Source organism: Electrona antarctica (assembly GCF_951216825.1).
Source record: "Electrona antarctica genome assembly, chromosome: 8".
NCBI classification, from domain to species: Eukaryota; Metazoa; Chordata; class Actinopteri; order Myctophiformes; family Myctophidae; genus Electrona; species Electrona antarctica.
In genome coordinates this window covers 55,104,010-55,116,336 of record NC_136789.1, presented here as the reverse complement: position 1 = coordinate 55,116,336, position 12,327 = coordinate 55,104,010, and the positions used below count along the sequence as shown (strand labels likewise).

The following is a 12,327-nucleotide window of genomic DNA, read 5'->3' as shown; positions in this document are numbered from 1 at the left end:
GGTACCAACCAGCACATCGGGAGCAATTTGGGGTTCAGTGTCTTGCCCAAGGACACTTCGACATGTAGACAGGAGGAGCCGGGATTCGAACCGCCGACCCATGGATCATTGGACGACCTGCTCTACCTCCTGAGCCACAGCCGCCCGTTCACATGAAGACACAGTCAATCAAATAGGAATGAAGTATAGACGTGCACACCCTAAACATTCATCATCGACCGATCCTGACAACCTCACGACATGAAATCCATAATCCTTCTGAACGTTCACATGCTGTACAGTACGGATATACTACAGTATTCACTATTACTGTCATATACTGTTCACTGTTCATTATCTCTCTCTCTCTCCCGAAAATTGTATTGATCCCAGGCTGGTTGGTTGGTTAGTATAGGTAGGTAGGTAGGTAGGTAGGTAGGTAGGTAGGTAGGTAGGTAGGTAGGTAGGTAGGTAGGTAGGTAGGTATAGGTAGATACCCAGTTCAAGTTCAAGTGCGCTGCCTACAGTGTTGCGACAGCTGCATACGTGCATGTGATAATAAAATAAGTTGAACCTTGGACTGACTTACACAGATAAAGTTAACAGCGGAAGCCGATGTTAAGTCCCACTTATGTATGCCTCCGGCATCACACCAGAATGCCACTCTATCCATCCCATACTGTGGGAAATGGGGCTCAGACCAACATAGTGTGTGTGTGTATGTGTGTGTGTGTGTGTGTGTGTGTGTGTGTGTGTGTGTGTGTGTGTGTGTGTGTGTGTGTGTGTGTGTGTGTGTGCGTGTGTGTGCGTGTGTGCGTGCGTGCGTGACCACAAAATGACTCGCAACTCAATTTATTACAATAATACATTGTATAGAATAATAATAATAATAATAATAATAATACTAATAATAATAATAATAAAACCCTCTGATGAACAAAAAAACAATTGATACTGAAAATGTCTGTGATCAAATATAAATTGTCTGTGATGGATGGAAAGACCTCATATAGACATACCGTAAGAGCTTTATACCAACAGCAACAAAATGTAATTTTCTATCATAATGGATTATATACTGTGATATGAGGCTTTATAAAACGTCCTTGATGAAATCTAAAGCGGCATTTCTGGCCAAACAATCCTGATCGTCGTCGCAACATATGGAGATTAGCTCATTGAATCATGAACCTATACATGCCTTGATCTTGGTGTTCAATACATTCTGTATTCACAGTCTGTGATGTGCACGCACGCACGCACGCACGCACGCACGCACACACTGTCTGTGAGCCTGAGCTGGAAGTAAACCCATTAATAATTCTGTCAGATCATGAGGGAGAAATATACACGCATACGTAAACATATGCACACACATACATGCACGAATGCACGCACACACACACACACACACACACACACACACACACACACACACACACACACACACACACACACACACACACACACACAAACACATGAAAACACACACACACAGACGCGAAAACTCACAAAACACAGCACACATCAAAACACGTCGTGAAAGTGAAAGTCCTATAAGTATCCAAACATACTCCAAATTCAATTTGGTAAAGAACGGTCCAAACCTCAGATCAAATGCCTGGCTATGGTGTGTATAGTAGGCTACCCGCATTTACATCTGAGGGGGGTAAAATAAACTGTCTCGCTTTCTTTGGCCCCCATGGTCGTGGAATGACCTGCAGACCAGACTCAAATGTATTGGCCTTAAATATTCTCCTGAGAAGTGTTTATTTTTTAAGGGACCAAGAGGTCACGAAGTAACTTTGGTCACTTATTGTTTTTGTGTTTTTTTTTCTTCTTCTTCTTCTTCTTCTCCTTCCGCCAACGGTGCAACGGTGCAGTCGGTTTTCGCGAAACGCGGTAATCTGGTAGAGGGCCATGCCAAACGGTGACTATGCGAAGCCCATGACGATTGGCCAAATGGTGGCGCTATAGCACTCAATTGAAAATGCAAACTTTGAACGTGAATATCTCATGAACCGTTTGACCGTTAGCAATGACACTTGATAATGACACTGATACACATATGTGTCTCTTCATGCCGAACAACTTTTGTGTTCTGACTTTTAACCTCTGACCTTTAGATCACCCTCCATTTTTAATTATATGAAAAACAGTTAAAATGTATCTCCTCCCTAGCCTGATTATCAGACTGTAGCTTTCCTGAAGCTTCAGTCTGACATTGTCTGCTGTCTGAGCGATTTCAAGGGGGAGGGGATTAGAATTTCCCTCAACCAGTAGCCATTGGTGTTGTTTTTCCCTCCTTCCTCTGTGTGTTGCGCTGCGTGTTGACGCTGAAAACGGGACTCGGCGCTGATTGGTTGTTCGTTAGACCCACCCCCACCACCGATTCTCATTGGATAATACATTTTTGTACCGAATAAATTATAGGTTCACAGTGCAACACCAGACCAAGAGACGGAGTCCACTCAGAGAGTGGGCGGGGTCTTTGGGCTGGATCCAGGCTATCTCCTCCCAGGATCTTTGATAAAAATGCACAAAAAAGTCTACATGTGAACTTTGGACCTATACGGACAAATAATCGTAGTACATTTCTTTTAAGTCAAAAAATGAAGTTTTTAATGAGCCAATGAAAATTTCTGGTTTGTGAAAATTCTTCTTTTGTCCCTAATACATACATGCATCGTCATATGCTTTTGCAACAGTACAGTATGATAGAGGGTCATGCCAAATAGCACTGAAAGCGTACAAAGAGAAGTTTGTACGTGAAAACACACTGTAGTAATGGATAAAGACCAGGACAGTTGTTACCAAAAATACTGGATAATGTTACTGTTTAGAATGAGTCAACTGACTGTGTCTGCATACGGTAGACCTCTCACCTTTGGACCACAGGGTCACTGGTTCAAATCCAGGTAGCGACAACTCAGCCTGTGATTCTTATTTGTGCATATTGTTCTTATTGGGTATTGTCTTCTTTCTTGGTCCCGTCTTATCGCTGCTTGCAGCTATATTCTTCTCCTTCTTCTTCTTCCGCCAAAAATAGCAGTTCTGGCTAAACCGTGCAGTCGGTTTTCGCGAAACTTGTCAACATGGTAGAGGGCCATGCCAAACGGTGACTAGCCCATGCTGATTGGCCAAATGGCACTCAATTGAAAATGCAAACTTTGAACGTGCATATCTCATGAACGGTTTGACCGTTGGAAATGACACTTTGATACACATATGTGTCCTCATGCCGAACAACTTTTGTGTTCTGACTTTTGACCTCTGACCTTTTGATCACCCGCCATTTTGAATTATATGAAAAAGAGTTAAAATGTATCTCTTCCCAGGATATTTGATCAAAATGCAAGTTTTTATGAGCCAATGAAAATTGCTGTTTTGTGAAACTTCTTCTTTTGCCCCTAATACCTACATGAAGCGTAATTTGCTTATGACACTTTACAGTATGGTAGAGGGGCATGCCACATAGCACTGACAGCAGTCTTACTCCAATTGGCCAAAGGGGGGCGCTATAGCAATTCTTTGAAAATGAAACATTTCAACAGCCATAACTCATGCCTCGTTTGGCAAAAATTCATGGCACTTGTTTCCACATGTTCCTTGGCTCATCGGGAACACATCTGTCACTTTGACAAGTAAGCTCCGCCCTCAGATTTCCCGCCATTTTGAGCAGTTTGAAGAATGCTTATGCCTGATTTTCTGCCTGTTTTTTTTTTAGCAATTTGCATGAAACGCTCTACACACAATGTATGGACCATTATCTGAAATTCCAGTTGAAGAGAACTTTGTACGTGAAAACATGAACAGCGAACACACTGTAGTAATGGACGTGACATGTCACAATGACATTGCTTTCTGCATGTGTTTTTACGACCCCATGATGCGGGTGAAAGTCCGAGGAAAGCGTCCCACTTCCCCAGACTAGAGCGGCAGCACGGCATTCTGCACCAACGCTCAGACCAGTATAGACGGTTCTTTCAAATCATTCCACGGTGAGTAGACTATACTGTATGTTGCATGCAAAGGGCACCTACGGACGGCTGCAATTCGAAACTGGCCCCCGTAAAATCTGAATCCCTCACTGTATATGTTTCTTTTCCCTTTTTACCTCCATTATGATGAATTCCTGTTCTGTTCTTTGTCTATATAGAAGTGTCTATTTGTACGTCTCTAAATGTTTTGATGAATTGAACATGGTGGACCCTCTTGTAAACAAGTGAAATGCTTAATTGGGTCGTCCACTCACAGTTAACATAGCCTGGCTAATAAGCCAGACTAATATCACACAACACTGTCGCGGTATATTAGTCTGGGCTGGCTACACTTGGATTTCATTTCCCGGGGGGCGGGTTCAAACATTTTCTCTTTGACGCAATTGGTCAGAGCTACTGTCAGTCAAAAGTCTCAAACATTGAACGTCACTGTACCAAAGCACGCCCATATTGCATACCGTGTCCCGATTGGTCCGACCTGTTCTCGGTTGTAGGAAAGAGGCGTGCTACTGAGCCTCGCCAGACCGTAATCCGCTGGTAGGCAATTTTTTTTTGCCAACGGCTGATTCGGTCTGGTTTATTAACCAGGCTACAGTTAACAGCCTTTGTATTGAGTTTGTGCTTGAAATGTACTGTAATTCTGCAAACTGTTAATACATATTTCAATCAATCAATCAATCAATGCATGTTATATATTTCATCACAGGGCATATAGTCTGGCACGTGTGAGGACTGTATGATGATAAGAGTGCCCCTCACTTTTGACCATATTCATCTGTGGAACCAAGTCAAACTGCAATGCCTCAATTCCTATATAATTCCAAGTGCTTGGCAGGGAGGGGGGGGGTCCCCCAGTTCAAATCCGTTTATTTGAGGTGGTCCACAGTTCAAATACGTATATTTGTGGTGGTCCCCAGTTCAAATATGTTAATTTGGGGCGGTCCCCAGTACAAACTTTGGGGGGTTTGTGGCCCCGATAAGATTGAGAAACCACTGTGATGTGATGTGTTGAAACGCAATGCATGCATGCTACAGTTTCTACATCAGTTCTAGACCTTGACAAAACAATCAGGTTTGAGCAAGCACTCAGACTAAAATGCATTATGTTATTACTATAACTAGGAGTAGCCTACAACAGTTCATAGAATTCACATTTCAGTTCGATGTGATATAGAGGTGTCACTGTTTGTGCTGTTGCAAAGAAAATATGGTCTGCAGGAGTCTTGAAAAGTATTGACCAGCATACACAACTGCCTCAGCAAATGCAACGCCATTGCATCTCTTTAGGAGGAACTGCTGAGGTTCTATATGGTCACTAACTCTTTAAGACCTTTCAGACCTGAGGCCCTGCATGAGGCCGATTCTAAAAATGTCTTCTAAATTATTGACAGTTTACTTTTAAAAAAAAAGCATTTTTCTATGTCAGTGGTGTTCAAAGTGTTTCATATCAAGGACCCACACAATTATATTTATAGGCCTATATATTTGACCTCCGGCACCCCATCTCAAAAGACATTCCACGGCCCCTCAGAAGCAAAGATTTGAGTTAAAATATATTCTAGACAAGTAGAGGGATCTTTCAAATCATTCCACGGTAAGTAGACTACTGTATAAAATATATAAATATATATATATCCAACGCCTGGCCCCATGACGTCATGTGTTTTGCCAATTAAGTCTATGGACTTTTTATGAAAATTGAAATTGTTCCGTACAAACTTTCAGGCCTATAGTCAATGGCAAATGGCGTCACATGGCGTAACCCTGCATGACTTCATCATCATCATACATGTAGGCCTACATGACGATAAAAGGCGGCCCCTCACTTTATTTTAGAGGAGGAGTGATCCATCAATTAGTATAGTTGCCATGGCGACACGTTGTCTGGGTGAGAGGGAGGGCCTGACGTTCTGGCTGGCGCGGCCTGATGACTACGATGACGTCATGTCCATTTCTGATGACATCTACCTGGGCAACGACTACCTGCCACACCGCTACCACATCTGGTTGGAGGAGCCGGGGAGGGTGGTGGTGCTGGCACGCAGGGACGCCAAAATGGTATGCACGCACGCACGCACGCACGCACGCGCGCACACTTGTAAACTTAGTCACTGTAAGTGTAAGAGGTTTAATGCTGTGAGTGGAAGGATTAAAATGAAGTGTTAAATAGCTCTATGTTGTGATAGTGTCACCATCTGGTGGTGGTGGTGGTGGTGAGAAGCCAAATACAGGACAGCCAGGCAGAATAGTGTTCAAAAACCCATGACTGGGAATTTAATACAGGTGAACAAATGAACCTTACAAATGATGCAACACTGTACAAACAATGATCCAAAAAGGAATCACTGGGGAGCGAGACTAATATGCACATATGGCTGATTACACATGGGATGCAGCTGGGGACGTGGGAGGACAATAACATAGAACCAAAACAAATAGAACATTACAAAGAAATACAAGTTTGTGACAGATTGCAACCATGCTAGTGAGTGTTTGTTCAGTATAGCCTATATCTCCAGCTATTTAGTAGACAGATAATGCATGTTCAGGTCGGGATACCAATTTTAGGGAGACTCCTGTTACTGAACAAACACTGTAGCCTTGTTTACCGTCACAATATAGAGCTATTTAACACTTAACACAAATTACTTTACCAAAACATAATCAGTTAGTTACACAGTAGTATCTCCTTCTGTTCTCGCCCGTCTTTCCCTCACCCTGCCTGCAGATGGCGCTGGAGTCCTTCTTGGTGGTGGATGAGGGCTCCACAGTGGTGGTGGAGGGGCTCAGAGTGTGTCCCACTCAGAGAGGCACGGGACTGGCTGGGGTCATACAGAGGTCAGCACTCGCACACGCACAGACAGACAGACAGACAGACAGACAGACAGACAGACAGACAGACAGACAGACAGACAGACAGACAGACAGACAGACAGACAGACAGACAGACAGACAGACAGACAGACAGACAGACAGAGAATTCAACCAGCAACAACATTATACGCACGTGTCATTCTATACCAAGATTTGTTAAATAATATAATCATTTTGAATGGCACTAAACATTTCCAGATGGGCGTCCGGGGCCAAATGGCCTATATATAAATGTGAGGGTCCTTGGCCTCATTATTGAGAACTACCGGCATTTGTAGAATCGGCCTCAGGTCTTAATGGGTTAATATTAGTGGAACGTTTGGCCCTTATTTGAATGAAGTCAGGAGTGGACACTTGTATAACATCAGTGGGTTTTCCACATTTAGTATGACTTGCACTTTCCCCACATACAGTGTATGCATTAAGTCAGCATACTGTAGTTAAAAGGTAAATGGTGCATTTTACACCTCTTAGATATTAGTTGGACTTTGAGTCATACATACATTCACTTCTGACAGTTCCATCATTGTCATGCAGAGCAACAGACAGACAGATAGATGATCGTTCGGCACTTTAGAGGGGAGCTAACACGGGTTAAACTAGACGGGTACCCTGGACGATGCAAATAGAGAATGCATATATAATACTGTATGTACCTGTTACACCAGTGGTTTTCAACCCTTTTCATATCAAGGCCCATTATTTATTCTGCATTTGAGCCACGGACCACCGTTTGATGAGGTTTAGCCTGTGAGACCCAAAACTAAAGACTATTTTGTTGTCGTTGGTTTTGTCCACAATCCCATGCTGTATTGATGTGGTACCATTATGAGAGATAACAGGCAAACATTTATCAAAAATAACAATTCTTATTCAATTTCTCTTCAATTGTGTAGACTTCTTGTAAATTAAGTGATGCAGATTTTTAACAATAATGTAACTCTTGAGAGCGTAAAATGAAACCAAATGGACCCATACGGGTCCATTTGGTTTCATTTTACGCTCTCAAGAGTGAAAGATCTAATTAGGGTCCATTTGGTTACCAACTCTCCCATCATTTAGCTGGGGACCACTGGTTGAAAACCTCTGTCTTACACCCATCTGTGGGTATAATGGGCATGTCAGTCGGATCAGCGGTTCTGGACAACCGCACGTCCTTCCCACATAGCCGGGGTGTATCGTTTCAGACAATTTGGGGCGTGTGATTATAGACATTCTGTACTGTAGTGTACAGTTGTGTTATACAGATCTGTAACTGCAGTGTCTCTCGGGGCACCCCCGTAAATAGCTTATTCATCCATGGCACACCTGATTGATTGATTGATTGATTGATTGATTGATTGATTGATTGAAGTATTTATTAACAGATTGGAGAATTACAGTACATTTCAAGCACAGCTCAATACAAAACTGTCAACTGTGGACGACACCATAAAGCATTACACTTGTTTACAATAGGGTCCACCATGTTCAATTCATCATAAATTACCTGAATTAGACACTAGGCCTATTACATTATAGCACCTTACATCATATCATGGTAAATTATTCATCATAATTCACCTAAATTACACTAGGCAAACAATTACATTATAGCACCTTACATCATATCATGGTAAATTATTCATCATAATTCACCTAAATTACACTAGGCAAACAATTACATTATAGCACCTTACATCATATCATGCAGTAAATATGTAAATCTTTCCCCTAAGATGTCATGAGGAAAACTTGATAGAATTGAGGGTATGCGTATGACATCATCATCATACCCGGAAGTTACGCAGGAACGCCTACTGAGTGGCGTAAATAAATGTTGGCCTTGACAGCCCATACATCCAAACAGAAAAGTCCTATCTGATTGCATTACATGACGTTAAACGACATTAAACGTGCATTATGCATGTGCATACGCTCTTAGGACAGATTGAAAATGTACTTGAGTTGACATTGAACCACTTGAACCCCAGCGTACATTTTGGGGGGAACATATATAAAAACCAGACAGTGGCCTTGTGGTTAGAGTGTCCGCCCTGAAACTGGGAGGTCGGGTTCGATCCCCGGCCGGGTCATACCAAAGACAGCTCACCGCTCCTTGGCTGCAGCTCACCACTCCAAGAGATGGGTCAAATGCGGAGAACAAATTTCACTGCGGTAACGTGTGTGTGACAAAACGTACGACTTTGAAACTGAAGTGATATTGATGAATTCCAACTATTATCAAAGCATTCTGAATCTGAGGCACCCACTTTGAGAAACCCTGTTTCTGTACAGTGTCGACCAGTGTGATAATATACAGTTGTATCACTGACTGCAGTGTGGTGTACAGTTGTATACTGTAACTGCAGTGTTGTGTTGTCCCCTCACGTCAGGTTTGTGGACGCTTACGTCTGTCAGCTCCATCCAAGCGTCAAGGTGAAACGACTGACCAGAAACGACGACCCCGGACCGAGCAAACTGGCCAAGTTCTCCGTCCTGGCACGGCGGGTTAGTGTGTGTGTGTGTGTGTGTGTGTGTGTGTTATAGTTGCATGCTGGTCTTGGTCTCACACACCCAAAATAGCGGATCTGCAAGCTCACAACGGTTTGTGCTGTGATGTGTTCTGAGCTTGTAGATCATCCATTTTTGGTGTATGACACCAGTGTGAATATATGTCTCAGGCTTTAGCTTTAGCGGTTCTAAAATAAAATAAAAATAAAAAAGGTAACGTAGGCTAAAGTTTTTATGTGGTGCATAAAAACTATACGTTTTAACAGCGGGCGAACATCGGCGACTCTGGGCGATAAAAGCTTAATCTCCTAGTGGGCGCTCCTGCTGTCATTATACCGTATAATGAAACGTATCACTGTTCTACGTGATACAAAGCAATCGCTGGAACGATGTTGTCCAAAAGATGAAATATTTTCATGTTTATGAACATTTCGACTATCGCCTCTTCCCCTGCTATCGCCACTCGCCAGTAGTTGCCGGGTCCCATAGACATTACTATATAGACGAATAACATTTTAAGTCCACACTATAATTATCCATAAATAATGTATACATGATGGATAAGGGGTCAGGACAACGAGGCCTTTTTGTAGAGGGGTCAGAATAAAATTTGGAATTAAACTGTTATTCGTCTACTCTATATATAGTACTCGCACCGCCTGAAAATACGCCTGGGTTTTGCCCACTGTTAAAACGTACCATTTAACCACAAGGCCACTGACCTGGTAGGTAGCAGATCTAGTTCTTAGAATACAAAAATATGAATACAATACAAAACAACTAGTTTCAAGTGTGGCATTTGTGCCGTAAAGGGCCCTTCACACTCTCTCTCTCTCTCTATCTCTCTCTCTCTCTCAGGCCGTGTTGTCGTTCGCCGGCGAGGCCGAGAGTTTCGAAAGCTTCGTCTCCCACCTGAGAAGCAAACTGACTGCTTCAGGGCCGTCCGTCCCCACAGTGGTCCCTCTGGGAACGGAGCAGCTCAGGAAGGTTCTGCTGGACCCCGGGCTTCCCTCGCGGACCCGCCTCCCGGGCGGGGCCATCATCCAAGACTGGCAGCCGCTTCGGCCAATGGAAGGCAACCTGGCGATTCTCGGACGAAAGGACCTCGACTGGTTCGCCGACAAACAGGAGGCGCCCGCCTTTCTCGCCGTGTCCACTCGGCCGTATCCCGTCCCGTTCGAGGGAGGGGCCCTGCGGTCGAGCGTCGACCTGTTCGGGGCGGACCCCGAGCTGGCGAAGGTGGCGCTAGTGAGCATGTTGGAGCGGGCAAGGTGCCAGGGCTGGTTGACGGAGAAGGTGTTGGTGCACATGTACCTGGAAGAGGCTCTGGTGGAGGAACTACGGAGTTTCTGTGACGGACACGCAGGGGTCAGGGAGTGGACGAGCTCCTGGTTACAGCTCCTGGTGGAAGGACCAGTGGAGGAAAGTAACTAAGTACATTTACTTAAAGGACCACTTTTCAACATATCTTCATATAATTGGTCCTCACTAATGTTCATGAGAAAATACCACCATTTTGTTCTACTCAGTCGGTGTCTCATAGGAGGACTGTGGGCAGTTCAGAAACCAGTGACATCATTGTTAGGCAGATTTTTTTTTAAATATTTGTTTTCCTTTTTTTTATCGTGAGAACTATGGCTTCCATTATCACATTGCAACTTTTCAGTTTACAGGGATAGTGACATAAAAATAAAATAAATAACGTTTTTGTAATTTTTCTTATTTTATTTTTTTAGGTTTTCTGCACCCAAAAAACCTGAACTTTTAACATTCAGTAGATTTTCTGTGGTCTGAGGTTTTCTGGCTCTGATGTGGACTGTGAGGTAAGAGTCCACACATCCCATATATGACATAGGAGTTTGCCAGCAGATGTCACTGTTGAGGGCTTGAGGCCTGTTTGCCGTTGTTTTCATTGCAGCTCAAAAGGCTTCAGAACACACAGAGAAGACCACAAAATCCACATAATGTTCAGGTTGTGTGGGTGTAATTAAAATGTATGTCAAGAAACACTTTAGGTTTAGGTTTTCTCGCATGCGGTGAGTGGTTCTCAACCATTTCTGGATCCGGCCCTACTGAAAATCTCCAAAGTGCTCGCAGCTCACCCATCTAACCGCTTAGCGCGTGGGGCTGCGTGCATTTTTCATGAGGGCCAAAAGGCTGAACTCAATTCTACATAATATTAGCATTGTTTTGACCAGCTGGTAAGAGTATGTGTATGTGTCATATAGGCAATGAAAAAGTGAGGTTGCCTTGCATGTACGTGAATAAACAGGCTTAAAAATAGTATAGTATAGTATAAGTATATTTAATTTTCAAATTTCCAAGAATACTTTCACGGGCTGGTCAGAGTCAGCCAAAGGGCCGCATGTGGCCCCCGGGCTGCTGTGTAATGCCCAGGTCTGTTATAGATAGATAGATAGATAGATTTTTGATTTGTTCTGCATGCTTTCTGTCATTATAACATTTGCCTGATGAAGACCTAAATGGTCGAAACGTTGTGGATTCTTGCTGTATAATAAAGTAAGCCTATGGAGCTCTAAAAACCAGAGTGCGGATGTTTCTTTCTCTTTGATATTGTTATTGATGCCTTGACGTCCAGGACCTGGCCTAAAAACAGACAAAAGATGTACACACAATTCTCTCTCTGAACAGAGAGGATATAGAAACTGTATAAGTGGGCCATGGCTCAGCGGTCCAGGCACCTTGGCTGGTAACCCAGTCTGGCAGTGTGCCGCGGGTTCGACTCCCAATCCCGACGGCCTTTACTGCATGTCTTCCCCCCCATCTCTCTCCCCATTTCCTGTCAGCCTACTGTCTGTACCTCTATAAAAAATATAAAATAAAGCCGAAAGCCACAAAAAACCCAAAAAACTGTCATTGACGATTGCATTTCCCCCGTTAAATGGACACTTAGACCGATCATATTGAACAGGCGTAAACTCAATCTGGTCCAGGGCTGGTTCCAGGGGAGGATTATCCA

The 12,327-nt window shown here is 43.4% G+C and overlaps 1 protein-coding gene across 1 annotated transcript; it reads left to right on the top strand.

Annotated features, from left to right (window-relative positions):
- Nucleotides 1–5,849: 5,849 nt before the first annotated feature.
- Nucleotides 5,850–11,849, top strand: LOC306928427 (putative N-acetyltransferase 16; the record flags this gene model as incomplete). The annotated part of the gene is made up of 4 exons (XM_079508530.1): nucleotides 5,850–6,038; nucleotides 6,709–6,818; nucleotides 9,230–9,344; nucleotides 10,206–11,849. 4 exons carry the CDS (start codon nucleotides 5,850–5,852, stop codon nucleotides 10,779–10,781), a joined length of 990 nt encoding a protein of 329 aa, XP_079364656.1. The 3' UTR covers nucleotides 10,782–11,849.
- Nucleotides 11,850–12,327: the final 478 nt, after the last annotated feature.